Source organism: Selaginella moellendorffii, unplaced genomic scaffold (genome assembly GCF_000143415.4).
Source record: "Selaginella moellendorffii unplaced genomic scaffold, v1.0 SELMOscaffold_121, whole genome shotgun sequence".
Classification (NCBI taxonomy): Eukaryota; Viridiplantae; Streptophyta; class Lycopodiopsida; order Selaginellales; family Selaginellaceae; genus Selaginella; species Selaginella moellendorffii.
In genome coordinates this window covers 171,655-185,929 of record NW_003314382.1, presented here as the reverse complement: position 1 = coordinate 185,929, position 14,275 = coordinate 171,655, and the positions used below count along the sequence as shown (strand labels likewise).

Sequence of the window (14,275 nt, the reverse complement as noted above, 5' to 3'; positions counted from 1 at the left end):
TTAAGATTTAATCATTTAAACATTCAAAGTGCACTAATTATTTATTTATTTATTTATTTATATGCATAGCTAGCTCCAAATTTACAGATACTTAGCTATAGCGAGCAACCTTGAGCTCAAGCTCTTAAGACTTCGGAATGATCACACGCAAAAACCCGTCGCTGCAAAGCACACGAGAGAGCATTTAGATCAGAGAGGAATTGAGCCAAAACTTTCTTACATAAACTCGGCAGTGGCTCCATTCAAGTTGGCATTCTTGGGCACACTCCACACCGAGCGGTAGGGGCCGTAGGAAATATCTCGCCGGTGATAAACCCTGCAGTCGCTCTCGGAACTCTGAGTGAAAGACTGGGAGCTCGACCACCACTCCCTGGAGCGAAATCCAGTCACTACAAGCCTGTCCATCCAGCGTTTGGAAAAACGATGAAATGAGAAAGAAGAAACTTAGAGAAGAGCATCACCTTCCACGGTCGATCTCCACTCGAATTCCTTCGGCGTTTACACCTGGTAGCTCCACCGTCACAATGTGCTCGGAGTCAGACTCCGTGACATCCATGCGAGGAGACCACTCAAAGCCTCGGATGGAAGTCTCGCGTTTTTCTTCTTCGTGCAAAAAAGGAGGAAGAGACCATTGCAACTTATGGATCGAGAAGAACCAGATGGAAGTACCTGAAGCCTCGGTAACAGGACGAGAGCTCTTGATTTGTGCCGCATGCTTGGACGCCGGCCTCGCAAAGAGTGGAGTTTCATCTTCACGAGACTTCACTACTTTGCTGTTGGAGAACTCCTCGTCTTCTTTTTTGGCACAGTCGCCACTGATTTTGCTAGTGTTCTTGGAAAGACTCGCTCGGCTCTCGCCATCCGGTATCACCTGAAGAAAGAAATTCACGGAATCATAGAACGGAAATGGAAACAAAGGAAGAACATCGCATTTTTTTCTACGTGCCTGTTTTAACTCGGCAGGTCGCATGAATTGTCCTCTTGCTTCGGCCCCTTGCCTCGCAAACATGAGCATGCTATCGCGACGATTTCCCGAAAATGCGGGGGTGGAGGAACACTCCTGCGAAGAAATTCCCAATTCCAATTTCCACATCCAATTCAGCCTAAACACTCACCGATCTAACGATCAAAGGGCCCGATTGGAGCCGCAACCCGTCCTCGAGATGGCACGCCAGGTGATACATCCTCGCGCGCGCCTTCTCATCGAGATCCATCTCAAATTTTCACCGCCAGAGGGATCGATCAGCGAGCTAGAGTGCTTACACCGGAGAGAAACCTAGCGAAGATCTTCCAGATATTTAGGGAAGATCATATGAGCCACGTGGAAGTGTTGTATTAACGCATGTTTAGGGTTCTTCGTCCATAAACCCTAGCTCGTCTTATCACAAAAAAATGAGGGGTTCACAAATAGATCCTCGCGGTCGCTCTTTGCCGGCGCGCATTGGCTCGAATTCCAGGACTCGACAACTCATCGCGAATGGCCTCTTGTCTCGGATCGCGCTGGCACTGCGGTAAGCTGATTCGCGGCATTGCGAGATTTTGATGGCGAGCGCAATGGCGTTTGGCTGGCCATACCAATGGCAGTCCGGAGGAGGAGGAGGAGGGGTGGATGTAGTCGTCTCTTCGCAGCAACATTCTCGCAGGCTCAGGATTTTCTCTCCGGCATTTAGAAAAGGAGCCGAATTGCTGGTCACCGAGGACCAGATTTCGCTGGAGAACACGTTTGTAGCACTGGAATCGTCACTGGAAGGCCTGGAAGTGCCTAGGCTCGGGGAAGCTCCCGTGGAGGCCGAGATAGCTTCCACGAGCTCAAATGGTTCCACTCAGGTGATCGAAGAAAAAACTCCCGAAAGAAGAAAGAAGAAGGAGTGGACTGGTCCGATCAGACCTCGCAAACACCCTCCACTTCCGCCATGGACGGAAGCACAGTGCCGAGAGAAGCAAACGGAGATTCTAAACGAGCTCCTCGCCAACGATCAGCTAGAGGGGGGCGGGCTTCCAGTGGCGACCATCCTCGATGGATGGCTGGGAAAAGTTTCCAGAGTGGACCTCGCCAACGTTATCAAGGATCTGGACGCTCAAGGCAAGCACGCACTGCTGCTCGAGGTGTTCTACTGGATGCAAAGATGCAAAGGAAGGCTGGTTCCAAAGGCACACCTTTGCAACATGGTGCTGGGCATTTTGAGCCGGGCTAGATTGATAGAGGACGCCGAGGAGCTCTTCCAGTGGATCAAGCTCCAGGACTGGGATAAGCTACGTCCATACAATGCGATGATAGCAGCATACTACCAGGCAAAGAGGCCCAAGGACGCCTGGGATGTTTACCACCAAATGCTCGCGGAAGGCATCGATCCAGACGAAGTTACTTACGACATTCTTGTAAGTGGAAGTGGAAAGAATGGCTATCCGATCGACAGGCTCTTCTTGGAGATCAAGTCTAGAGGGGTGGCGCTCACGTTACGATCATACAACGTCGTGATCTGCGCGTTCACGAAGGAAGGAAGCATTGACAAGGTGGAGGAAGTGATTCGCGAGATGATACGGCAAGAGCTCCGGCCGGATTTGTTCTCGTTCAACGCCTTGATCGCCGCATACGCCATGTCCAGGAAGCCGGAGAGGGGACTACAGGTTTTCAGCAACATGAAAGCCGCGGGTGTTCTTCCGGACATCGTGACTTACACCACGCTGATACAGATGTTTAGCCGGAGCTCCATGCACAAGGAAGCGATCGAAATGTTCGAGGAGATGGTGGTGAACAAGTGCCAGCCGGATTTCTTCGTCTACAGCCTGCTCGTCAGTGTCTACGGCAAAGCTGGTCTTGTGGCGGACGCTCTCCTGATATTCCACAGGCTTCAGCTGGAAGGACACAGGCCGAATATCGTCACCTACACGTCGCTAATCTCCGCGCATCTCCACAAAGGCTTGCTCGAGGAGTCACGCAAGCACTTCTCACAGATGGAAGCGTATGGATGCCGAGCCGACGTCCATCTTCTAAACACAATGATTGACGCGTATGCCAAGGCCGGGATGGTGAACGATGCTGCTAACTTGCTGCACAGACTCACGGCTCAGGGAGTCTGTCCGAACAGAGCCTCGTATGCCATTATCGTGGAGGGATTTCTTCATGCCGGACATGTGGAGGAGGCTCTTGCGGCATACGCATCGATGTCCGGGGCCGGTTTCAAGGATGAGAAGATGAGCTCCAGGATCTCCAGAAGAAGCAGTCCGAGGAGATGATATCATTTTTGACACAGGTACGAGCTTTTCTTTCTCTTTCTCTCATTTCTTGCGAGCATTTGCTCTAGGATAACTCTCGACTCAAGAGCCCTGCGAGTTTGTCTAGCTTGTTTGTACCACCAAAGCTTACCGGTAGACCGAATTTTGTTTGTTCATCGGAGACAAGAGTACTAACGCTAACACTTTCAGGTCGGTCGTCTGGGATTTACTCCCTGCTAAGGATATGGTCCAGTGACGATGTACATTGCCGGATTGTCGAGCCTATGGTGTGGTTTAAAAGCCGCTGGACGCACCGAAAGACTCTCCAGGTCTCTTTTCTTTTTTTCCTTCTTGTCAGGCTCCACAGCCACAGCGTTCTTTTCCTTTTGGAAAAAGATCTAACCTTTGCTACTACAGGTTTTGGCTTGCCAGAAGCTCCAGAAACATCGTCCTTTGAGAGCTCGTGCTTGTCAACCATGTAACGAGCTCGACAACGATCTAAACGTTTACATTATCTTGCAAGAATCGATTCAACGAGCGCTGTAGCCGGAGTTGTTTTCATTCCAGAGAAAGCACTCGATCGTTATCAATCATCCAGAGCCCAGATTAGCAACGAAACAGCGGCCAAACTATATATTATTTCCTGCCTGCTCTTTCGTCCACTCAGGCCCAATCCATCCACGTCTGGAACACTCTCGAATTTCAAACCTCACGTAAAGAAGCATAGAAAGATGAAGTACTGTCATCAAATATATGATTCTTAATGCTCGAGAAACCCGTCGTCTTGCACAGGGTGGTGGTAATTGCTTGCATCCCGGGAGAGGAGAAACAAAAACATTATCTTAGAGAGGTGGAGGGGAGGAGGGAGAGATTCATGTGTGTGTGCACAAAGACGACGTCGATCGATCCATTAAGCTTGCTCGGCTCGCGCGCTGGAGCTGGAGCTGGAGCTTCTAGAGCTCTAGGTTGGCTTGTAGACGATGAATCCCGCGCATTGCACTTGCCTGACCCTGTCGAATCCCAGCACTCGAATGTAGCTAGTGGGGAACTCCCTCCTGCACTCCTGGATCTCCCTCAACACCTGGGCGGAATCTTGGCAGCCAAACATGGGGAGCTTGTACATGGTCCAGTAGCGGCCATCGTAGCATCCCGGGCTCTTGTGGCATTCGCGGTACACGTATCCTTTCTGCAAAGAGAAAGAGAGACAGAGATTCGACCGAATCCTCGCGATTTCAGTGCTTGTTCTTGCCAAAAATCAATGGAGTTTGATGGCGAGAGGAGCTTACGTCGGAGAATTCCAGGCAGGGGAACCATCCCTTCCTCAACATGTAGTCGATCTCCTTGGCGATCTGGTCGGCTGAGAGATCCGGGAGGTACGACAGCGTCTCAAACCTGGGATTGTTGTAAGGCGTCCATGTCTGGGGAGGGGATCAAGGAGGAGGAGATCAGTTCTCTCTCTTGCTTGGGAATGTGGAGCGATTGATCGCGCGCGAGAGAGGCTACTCACCAGCATGCAGCTCACACGGCTCCCATTGGCGACGGTCTTCTGGCTCCATTGGAGTCCTCCCTTGTTGGCAGTGAGAGCCGTGGTGGCCTTGAGACCTGTGAATCCGGGGACCTTGGGAGCCACCGGGGTGGAGAGCGCGGCCATTGGGATCACGGCGGACGATGCTGCCCCCGTCACCATGGTGGATTAGAGGATTGGGAGCTCGAGATAGGGAGGGGGAGAGAGCAAAGCCAAGAGCAATGTAGGGCTCTTGGGAGATGGGTATAGATAAATACTTGGAGAGAGGGATGCCGCGAACCACACACGGGAATCCTCTCCAGGGCCAGATAGAAAGTGGAGGGAGAGGAGAGAAGGCTGGCGCGCCCACCGCAAGAGGACGATAAGACGCGCCAATGAACGCCACGTGGCGGGGTGCCTAGGCCGCATATTCAGGATATAGCTGAAGGCTGATCAAGTCCATGAAAGTTGACTAGGGCAGGCGTGGCACGGGACCTTGATTGACTTGGTCAGCGAGGGTCAGGGCAATCATGTTGACTTTGTTTGCACAGCAGGGCTGTTGTGTTGCCGCCCAACGCACATTATCACCCCCGGATTTAAAATCCTGAAGCTTGAGCCTGCTGGATCTATAGATAACGGAAGAAGGGGAAGAAAGATTGGACTATATCTCTACTGTTCTTTCGTGATCGATTCAACTCTCTCTACTTCTGTTCTTAATTTACTCCAATTGTGTTCTTTCGTGATCTTCAAATGGAGAGATCGAATTCTCGTCGGGCATTTGCTGCTCCTTTCATCGTCTTGGCAGTGGTGGTGATGGTGAGCTCGGCCTCGCAGGAGCCCAAGCGCCCATCGTCCGTGAGCTTCTACATGCACGACACGCTCCAGAACAAGACCCATCCATGGACGGACACGGCGGTGGAGGTGGCCGGACCACACCACAACCTCACGGGCCTCGGCTTTGGCAAGATCATCGTCTTCAACGATTCACTCACGGATGGGCCGTCGCTGGCGAGCTCCAAGATCGTGGGAAAGGGTCAGGGCGTCTACATTTACGACCACACCCAGGCCGGGGTGGCGTTCAACGCTCTGCTCCTCTTCTCGGCGCTCATCGAGACGGGCGAGTACAACGGGACGATCAACTTCATGGGCGCGGACGTAATCTTGGCGCCATCGCGGGATATCAGCGTCGTGGGCGGGACGGGCGACTTTGAGATGGCTCGCGGCATCGCCACGATCACGACGCACTCGATCGATGGGGACACTTTCATCGTCCTGTTCAAGATCAAGCTCATCTACTGGTAAGCGATTTGTTTGTACTAATCAAGTTTGGGTGTTTTCTGGTTGTACGAAAGTTACATTCTCAAAACAATTTTTTCTTCCTTCTGGAGAGTTCTAATAAGAAACGCTAGATTTTTTAACCTTGCGTCTCCACCTACAGCATAGATGATGGCGAGCGTGCACGCTCACTCTTTTTCTTAAAAGTCAAGCTTTTACGTCAGTGTGAGCGAAGCTCAAGTGATAACCAGTGTGAGCAAAGATCCATGATAGCGCATTTATCCAAGAACGAGCAAACCGGACACTCACTTAAAATCCAAGCAAAGCCAAGCGATCACCCATCCATGTAACAGCTACAAATTTTCCACCAAAGTTATTATCAAGTGTTACAACCATAGGAGAGGAAGACCTGTGCTTTAGCGCCGGCGTGAGGATCTACACGCCAAGCAAACACACGCCTCCATATAGCCATAGTAATCTTTCAATTCCATGAGCGATCTTCTCCTTAGTTCTTGCCGCAAGTGCACACGCCCGTCTGTGCGCACTTGTCGCAGGTATCGGTACCCACGGTGCGGTTCTTGCCGCAAGTGCAAACCCCGGTTTGAGCGCACTTGTCGCAAGTGTCCACGCCCTCCACGCGGTTCTTCCCGCAGGTGCAAACCCCGGTTTGGGCGCACTTGTCACAGGTTGCCACTCCAACCGGGGCGGCAAAGTTCGCACCGCTGCGAGAGCAAATCACCTTTTCAGTGAGGGATGCATGGAGAGATTCGCGAGAGTTTCACCTGAAGTCTCCGGCGGTGCTCAGGAACGCAGCATCAGCGATCCTCTTGCCGCATCTGCAAGTCACAGCTCGAGTTAATTCGATTGCCCTTTTAAGAAACTCTGTTTGTGATTGTGACTAGAAGTCCTGGAATGGAACAGGAGTAACAAGGATGTGATCCGAGAGAGCGAGAGAAACAAGAGCTAGAAAACAAAAGGTTCCTCTCAATCGAGGAAGAAGTTTGACAAGAATGAGACGTCAATCACTTACGAGCAGCTGGCCTTGCAGCCACACTTCGGGCAGCAGTTGCATGATCCGCAAGACATTTTCGATCGATAGGGAGGATTGAACTTCTTGCGCTTCCAAATCAGACACTCACTACGAGCTCGGCTATGGCTTCCGGCCTAGAGCCCTCTCTAACAAGTTATAGTCGCTGTCTTGGGGCCACGAGATCCCCAGTCCCAAGAACCAGTCACGATCTGCCACGTATTTTTATTCGTCGGGCTCCACCCGAGGTGATTTTTCTTGTCACAGACTGAAATAATGCATCGATTTTTTTCTCGGCTATGGAATTGATCGATCAAAAGGTTACAAACTTTGATAGCTAGCTAGCTTCACTCACTACTGCCACCACCGCCACCATCCTTACAACAACAAAAATGACTGTATGATTTTGCTGGCTGGAGTGTAGATGTACTCTTCTTTTTAAAAAGGTTCCTGTGCATACGGATGCCAACTTTGAATGATTCGCAGCAAACGAGAGGAAGAGAAATCAAGAGAAAAAAGAGGAACAAGCCCTACAAAGAAGGGATGATCTTAAGCACAAAAACCATAGAACACACAAATTCTCATCCAGGCAGGCACCATATCCGATCGAATTGCGTCCTTTTTCCGTCCTGGCTAAAGTCCTGTCAACCACGACAAGATTGACAGCGACACTGGAGTGTAGCCGCAAGTAGTGCTGATTGCTTTGACTAGTCTAGAAGAGTCAGCATCTGTTGACAACCACTGACTTGGTCAACGACTGGTTTTGCTCTATGTACAGATTCGACAGCAGGAAGTATGGAGCCTGGGAGGCCGGATCCAGCAGGAGCGCTTGGGCGGCGGCCGTGGCGCCCTTTCCAACGTCTCCCTGAGTCTTGGAAGAACCCAGCAGAGTTGTCCAAGCGGACAAATCCGGGACGAATGGCATTGTGTTCATGAGTTCCTCCGCTTGCTCCAGGTGCGCTCCTCGTGCCAGCACGTCGATCATGCAGTAGTAGTGCTCCGGCAAGGGATTCCCCAGCATTCCAAAGTGGTCTCTGGCTTGATCCACGAGACCCGCGCGGCTGCAAGCAGTGAGAATCCCCAGAGTTGTCACAGCGTCGGGAGCAAAGCCTTGGAGCTCCATAAGTCTGTAGTGATGGATCGCGAGCTCGCCATGGCCTGTGTTGGCGTAAGCGTGGACCATGGCTGTCCAAGACAAGGAGCTCCGGCTGTGCGGTGCGAGCTCGTCAAAGAGCGCTCGAGCTTCATGAAGATCCCCAGCCCGGGCATACCCAGCGATCATTACGTTCCAGGACACAACGTTTTGCAGCGGCATCACTTGAAACAAATGTCTTGCTTCCCGCATATTCCCGCTATGGACGTAGGCAGTGACCATGCATGTCCACGAAAAGATGTCATGCTGGGGCATCTTTTGAAACGCTACTACTGACTGCTGCAAATTTCCACTTGCGACAAATGCTTGAATCGTCGCGTTCCATGATAGCGAGTTTCGTCTTGGCATCTTGGTGAAGGTTTCAATCGCGTCCTCTGCAGCGCCAACTTGGGAAAAAGCCGCAATGATAGCGTTCCAGGACGTGAGATTTCTCGCTGGCATGGAATCAAACAGAGCTCTCACTTTGAGCAAATCCCCGCCATTAGCATAAGCCGTGACCATGGCGTTCCACGCCACAGCGTCTTTGCCGGGCATGCTCACAAACAGGCTCTCGGCCTCGCGGGGCTGGGCATTGTCACTGTAGACCTGGAGCATGACGGTCCAGGCAACTACGTCGCGCTCAGGAATTCGATCAAAAACACGCCTTGCAGCATCCACTGAAACGCAGCTCGCGTGAACGATGATCATCGCTGTCCATGAGACTGCGTCTGTGTGTGGGATCTTTGCAAACATGAGCAGAAATTCTTCTAGCTTGGCGTGATCAGCGTATGCCTGAAGCATCGTGTTCCACGACACGAGATCTTGCCCGGGCATTTCGTCAAACACGCGCTTGGATTCTGAGAGATGCCCGGTTTGGGCATACACTGTCACCATTGCGTTCCAAGACACCATGTTTGGATTTGGAATCCGATCAAACATTTCCTTAGATGCATCAACGTCGAGCCTCAAAACGTAAGCGCCCAGCATCATATTCCACGATACAAGATCCTTGTCTGGCATCAGCTCAAACAGTTTCCGAGCTTCGTCGATATACCCGTTTTGGGCATAGGCTGATACAATCATCGTCCACGAGAAGACATTGGGATTGCTCAGGCGATCAAACTCCACTCTTGCGTCCTCCACACTTCCACATTTTCCATACATCTCAATCACCAGGTTCGCGAGATACAGGTTTCTCTTGTAGATGCTGTCTTGAATCCAGGCGTGCGCTTGCTTCCCACGCTCCAAGTTGTGCGAATCTCCGCATGATCGAAGCAACAATGCGTAGAAGGCGACACTGCCCTCGAGAGCTTGCGAGCCCGTCTTCCTTTTCCTGGATTGCTGTCTAAACGCTCTGCCCAGAAGCTCTCTAAACATCAATCAAAAAGTAGTAAAAGAACAACATTGGAGCATTTGACAAATGCAGGGACGTGATCTTTGACAAGCAGGCAAGATGAAGTCTCGGCTGGAGGCTTGGAGTATAGGCCAAGGGAGTTGGGGTGCTGGAACCACGACCCCTTTCATGCTCTTCTCTAGGAGAGGAGAAAACCATGATAAAGTTGCACCATCGAGCAAGAAGAGTAGAAATTACACGAATAAGAAGATAGTGTTTTGGGATCAATTGTAATTGGTAGGTAGCTCTTCTAATAATTGTCTAAATCAAAAATTATATATACCAGTAATGTAATCTTTCCTGCTTACTTTTGACAAAAGATCATAGACATTGTTAACAAGTAAATGTTCCTCCATTAATACATGGCAACACCAACTGAAGCATGAAGGGCAAGGGATGAAGCCCGAGATTGGATGATGAAGGGCCATGATTGTCACCATATTTGAACCCATTGGTTTTGGGGGTTCTATAAGACTTTGTAAACAGTATATAGTATATGAATGAATGAATGAATATTACTTTGTCTCGAAAGCACTTTAAGCTGAATAGCATTTTACTATTAAAGTAATGCCTTTCACAGCTTTAGAATACCTGTCACAACTTGCCTCAAAACTATAAAAACCATAAGTAATTTATACATATATAACAACATACTTCATTCAAAGCCACTACACCAAAAACAAAAATAATAACAAGCTGTAAGAAATTCATTCAATAGAATGGATGATGAAGTTAAATATGATTATTTTGTTAAAAAAATCATACAATATCTAAAATAAATTGTGATGCATTGCATGTAGCAATATTTGGTTTGCTTAATAGTAATGTTATTCTTACTTATTAATCCAATTGATCAAAAAAGGGTTATAATTATAAGCATGTTTATAATTTATAAACACAAGATTAATCTTATTGCATATCAACCACTAGATGATAGAATAAAAAAGAATATATTATAAATTATAAATACAAGATTAATCTAAATGAATAACAACCGTTAGATGGTAGAATATCCTAGAATATCCAAGAATATTCTAGGTATATCCATTACCATCTTACAGGTTTGCTTAAGCAAACTAAAAGTCAAACATTTATCAATATTAAAAAAATTTAGAATACTAGAACTATTTTAATTAATTTAAGATATTTGTTATTGCTTGTTTTGTTTAATTGTAGTGTTATTCATGTTTAGTATTATTTATTAATTCAAGTGATCAATCAGAATATATTATTATAAACATATTTATAATTTATAACGATTAACACGAAAAAACTATAAATTTTATGAATTATAAAAATCTTTATAAATTATAATTACAAATATGGTAGAATATCCTAAAATATCCAAGAATATTCTAGACATTTCAATCATAAGAATATAGTTTTTGAAAGTTAGAGTTAGTATGTCTAATATGAGATTCATTAAAGTAGCATAAATAGTTTTTAAAAATTAAAAACTTGTAATTTAATCTGAGGGCTAACAAAACCCTATTATTTATAATTGTAGTTTACAGTGCTCACGGTTTAATGACTACATAGTAATTATGTTTTCTCGTTATTCTGAAAATAATATTATATGGTAATTGGTTTATACTTTAATTCATTCGTGATATATATCAAAAGCTAAAGAAAAATACGACAATTATTTTTTAAAATTGACAGATTACAATGAGCTGGATTTAGGTTTTTCAGTCAATACTTAGCTTATTACGCAATGGCATGATTTGAGCAAATATGTATCTCTTAATTCCTGCTTGTATATTTCTCTATGGGATTTTCATTTGCTTCAATAGTGATTGTACTACAGTTTTCTCCTGTGATAGGTTTTGGATCTATGGCCACAATCAGTTCTATGTGGACTGGCTTTCCTTACATAGATGTAGGTGATTATGCCATTTGTGTTTTACAAGCAAATTCCTTACAACCAATATACTTGGGAAAATTTAGATCGCCAGTAGGAGTACCTAAAGACAAGAAGCTCTTGGCTATTTCAGGAGGATCTGGGTTTGTATGTGGGCTGCTTTATGGTTCACAGTTTCCAATATGCTGGGGTGACATAGAATTGCCACAGTCTCTAGAAAACATAAGCTTTACAAGCTTGAATTGTGGCAGGAGCCACTGTTGTGCGATCCAGAGTGACGACAGTAAAATCAACTGCTGGGGTATATTCATCTACAAATCTCCAGACCAGCCATTCGTGTCAGTCTCATCGGGAATAGATTTTTCCTGTGGCCTGACCCAAGATGGAAATATTACTTGTTGGGGTCATCTCTCTGATGCTATACCACAACCAGATCGAGGCAATGGAACCTTTGTATCTCTATTCGCGGGAGGTTACTCCATATGTGGGATAGAGAGCTCCACAAGGGATATACTTTGCTGGGGGGAAGATGCTTCTTACACTTATGCTCCATCTGTTTTTCAATTCTCTAGCGTAACCGGAGGACGCTATCATATGTGTGGCATTAGAGCGGATAATCACCAAGTGGTGTGCTGGGGACAAAACAATGTTTATCAGCTTAGAGCTCCAAAGAATGTCTCATTCACAGCCATTTCAGCTGGCGACTTTTATACTTGTGGTTTGACGCGGGATGGGCGTGTAGAACTTCTTTGCTGGGGAGGATACAAGGAAGAGTATTGGGAAGTTAACATCACTGGCATTCATGTTAGTCAGGCAATATGCTCAAGCCGGTGTCGCAAGGATCAATACCAGACTTCTAAGTATGGGTGTCCATCGCTAACAGATCGGGTGTGCTTGGAGTGTTCAGTGTGTACTGGTGATGATATTGAGCTTGTTCCGTGTGGGATCAACACTGATCGTGTGTGTGGGAAGCCATCTTTGGCTTCTCATCAAGGGGATATTAAGAACCAGAGGAAACTCTTCCTTGTGCTGTTGTATTTGATCATCACGTTGTCTTTTGGGCTCATTGTCATGGCTACGTTTTCGTATTTTACTTATATGAAGAAGAGGAAGCTAGAAACACTTGCTAACATTGTGAGCTTTTCCAGGAGCGACATACTTTATTTCTCCTCGGCAGAGCTGAGAGAGGCGACCAACAACTATAGCGATGAAATGGTTTTGAGCAAGAGTGCTTCTGGAAATGTTTACAAAGGACTGCTCCAAAATGGTCAGGAGGTTGCTATCAAGCAAGCCAAGCTGTTTAACAGGTAGTTGAAACTTCTAAACTCCGTGTATGCCTCTCACTGATGAAAACAGGTCGGAGAAAATGTTTGAGAAGGAACTGCATCTTCTCGGGAGAGCTCACCACTCATGCCTGGTGAATTTGATTGGATACTGTGAGGTGGACAAGCTTTTGGTCTTTGAGTTCATGCCCAGAGGAACTCTTTCTCAAAATATATATACCAACACGCCACCATTGGACTGGGTAAGCCGGATAAGAATCACTGAACAGGCTGCCCGAGGCCTTGAATATCTTCACAGGTATGCATCACCAAGCATCATTCACAGGGACGTGAAATCATCGAACATCCTTCTCGACTACAACTGGAATGCTCACGTCTCGAATTTTGGCCTTTGCTCGCTTGAAGAAACTCAAGCCAGTGGAACAACCATCACAACACCCGGTTACTTGGATCCCGAGTATGGTTCCTCTCTCCGCCTCACAGCCAAGAGCGATGTTTACAGCTTTGGAGTGGTTCTTCTAGAGTTACTCTCCGGTGAGAAGCCGATTGATTCTTCGAGAAATATCCAGGACTTGGCAGCTTGGGTGCTTGATCTCGTCGGACGTGGCGAGTGGAACTCCGTGCTAGATCAAAAGTTGGCACTGCCTCCACAGCCGGAGCCTTTATACAATGCAGTGAAACTTAGTTTGGAGTGTACCAAGGTCAGAGGCAAGGATAGGCCAACTATGAGTGAGGTTGCTCAGAGGCTAGAAGAAATATTGGAAATGATTCTAGTACCTTCTTCCTTGAGTTCCATTGCAAATACAACGGTGTCTCTCGTTTAACAAATGGTAATCATATGGTATCTTTGTCTACCGAGAGATTTTTCACCAGCACTGGTTTTCCCGGTCTGGTCAACTGACACGAAGTCAACTCATTCGTCGACTAGTCAACGCAAGTAATACCACGCTAGACAACAGCAAGTATGGTTGACACTTATCTCGCAGCTGGCGTCGCGTCCCCGTGGATCTTGGAAGCCCAGCACATTGTCACACGGCACGAGGACGTCCCCAGCGTGATCATGCAGCAATAGTGTTCAATTGATCTGTCCGGCTTCACCGATTGAAACTGGCCCTGGCTCTCGTCCAGTAGCCCCATACTTGACCACGCCCAGCATTGTCGTAGAATTGGCCTCCAATCACTCCTCATCGGAAGACTTCAGCCAGATTCTTGATGTTCTCATGGTGTTTCATCTCACGATATTGCGTTCCGGCATTTCATCGAAGAGTCTCCGGCCAATCCACAGATGGCCTGTCTGAGCATAACAATAGCTGTTCAGAAGAGCGTTGAACACTTCTCAAGGTCGCCACCAAATATAAACCACGCGTCATTGAGAAACTTACCTCGCTTCTTCACAAGATGACACTAGTGCGCGAGAAGCGTGATCTAGCATTGATTTATCCGTTGATGCGGCGATCTCAACCATAGCTGGCAGCCGCTGGCCAGAGCGCTCCTAGAGGAATGGCCCAGAAAAAACGTCACCCCGGCCAGAGGAAGCGCTGGCGGCATGGCGGTAATTTTTAACCTTTTTAACGTTTTCTTCAC

General features: G+C 47.5%; 8 protein-coding genes across 12 annotated transcripts; 4 read left to right on the top strand and 4 right to left on the bottom strand.

The window, feature by feature from the left end:
* Positions 1 to 29: 29 nt before the first annotated feature.
* LOC9632373 lies at positions 30 to 1,315 on the bottom strand. Of its 3 annotated transcripts, none has more exons than XM_024665319.1 (6): positions 1,116 to 1,314; positions 947 to 1,060; positions 670 to 871; positions 462 to 603; positions 221 to 397; positions 30 to 161 (listed from the first exon to the last, which is right to left on the bottom strand). In XM_024665319.1, exons 1-6 carry the CDS (start codon positions 1,212 to 1,214, stop codon positions 125 to 127), a joined length of 771 nt encoding a protein of 256 aa, XP_024521087.1. In that variant the 5' UTR covers positions 1,215 to 1,314; the 3' UTR covers positions 30 to 124. The 3 variants fall into 3 exon arrangements, with proteins under 3 accessions (XP_024521087.1, XP_024521088.1, XP_024521086.1); XM_024665320.1 differs by having other exon boundaries at positions 462 to 600; XM_024665318.1 differs by having other exon boundaries at positions 462 to 600; positions 670 to 1,060; positions 1,116 to 1,315.
* A 64-nt stretch (positions 1,316 to 1,379) lies between these two features.
* Positions 1,380 to 4,081, top strand: LOC9631895 (pentatricopeptide repeat-containing protein At5g02860). 3 transcript variants are annotated; one of them, XM_024665302.1, is made up of 4 exons: positions 1,380 to 3,254; positions 3,306 to 3,369; positions 3,427 to 3,545; positions 3,649 to 4,081. In XM_024665302.1, exon 1 carries the CDS (start codon positions 1,543 to 1,545, stop codon positions 3,235 to 3,237), a length of 1,695 nt encoding a protein of 564 aa, XP_024521070.1. In that variant the 5' UTR covers positions 1,380 to 1,542; the 3' UTR covers positions 3,238 to 3,254; positions 3,306 to 3,369; positions 3,427 to 3,545; positions 3,649 to 4,081. The 3 variants fall into 3 exon arrangements, with proteins under 3 accessions (XP_024521070.1, XP_024521069.1, XP_002991609.2); XM_024665301.1 differs by having other exon boundaries at positions 3,634 to 4,081; XM_002991563.2 differs by lacking the exon at positions 3,306 to 3,369 and having other exon boundaries at positions 3,634 to 4,081.
* LOC9632372 (ribulose bisphosphate carboxylase small chain clone 512) lies at positions 3,943 to 5,050 on the bottom strand. The gene is made up of 3 exons (XM_002991520.2): positions 4,724 to 5,050; positions 4,503 to 4,634; positions 3,943 to 4,402 (listed from the first exon to the last, which is right to left on the bottom strand). The coding sequence occupies exons 1-3, from the start codon at positions 4,901 to 4,903 to the stop codon at positions 4,178 to 4,180; spliced, it is 537 nt and encodes a 178-aa protein (XP_002991566.1). The 5' UTR covers positions 4,904 to 5,050; the 3' UTR covers positions 3,943 to 4,177.
* Positions 5,051 to 5,391: 341 nt separating this feature from the next.
* LOC9631894 (disease resistance response protein 206) lies at positions 5,392 to 6,244 on the top strand. Its single transcript, XM_002991562.2, has one exon. The coding sequence runs from the start codon at positions 5,471 to 5,473 to the stop codon at positions 6,020 to 6,022; it is 552 nt and encodes a 183-aa protein (XP_002991608.2). The 5' UTR covers positions 5,392 to 5,470; the 3' UTR covers positions 6,023 to 6,244.
* Positions 6,245 to 6,342: 98 nt separating this feature from the next.
* On the bottom strand, positions 6,343 to 9,714 carry LOC9632371 (pentatricopeptide repeat-containing protein At4g02750). The gene is made up of 3 exons (XM_002991519.2): positions 7,026 to 9,714; positions 6,778 to 6,831; positions 6,343 to 6,717 (listed from the first exon to the last, which is right to left on the bottom strand). Exon 1 carries the CDS (start codon positions 9,529 to 9,531, stop codon positions 7,744 to 7,746), a length of 1,788 nt encoding a protein of 595 aa, XP_002991565.2. The 5' UTR covers positions 9,532 to 9,714; the 3' UTR covers positions 6,343 to 6,717; positions 6,778 to 6,831; positions 7,026 to 7,743.
* Positions 6,501 to 7,081, bottom strand: LOC112340396 (metallothionein-like protein 1). The gene is made up of 3 exons (XM_024665353.1): positions 7,026 to 7,081; positions 6,778 to 6,831; positions 6,501 to 6,717 (listed from the first exon to the last, which is right to left on the bottom strand). Exons 1-3 carry the CDS (start codon positions 7,079 to 7,081, stop codon positions 6,501 to 6,503), a joined length of 327 nt encoding a protein of 108 aa, XP_024521121.1.
* A 1,667-nt stretch (positions 9,715 to 11,381) lies between the features above and the next one.
* LOC112342844 (serine/threonine-protein kinase-like protein CR4) lies at positions 11,382 to 12,719 on the top strand. The gene has a single exon (XM_024665352.1). The coding sequence runs from the start codon at positions 11,382 to 11,384 to the stop codon at positions 12,717 to 12,719; it is 1,338 nt and encodes a 445-aa protein (XP_024521120.1).
* A 22-nt stretch (positions 12,720 to 12,741) lies between these two features.
* Positions 12,742 to 13,515, top strand: LOC112342843 (putative receptor protein kinase CRINKLY4). Its single transcript, XM_024665351.1, has one exon. The coding sequence runs from the start codon at positions 12,742 to 12,744 to the stop codon at positions 13,513 to 13,515; it is 774 nt and encodes a 257-aa protein (XP_024521119.1).
* The last annotated feature ends 760 nt before the right edge of the window (positions 13,516 to 14,275 follow it).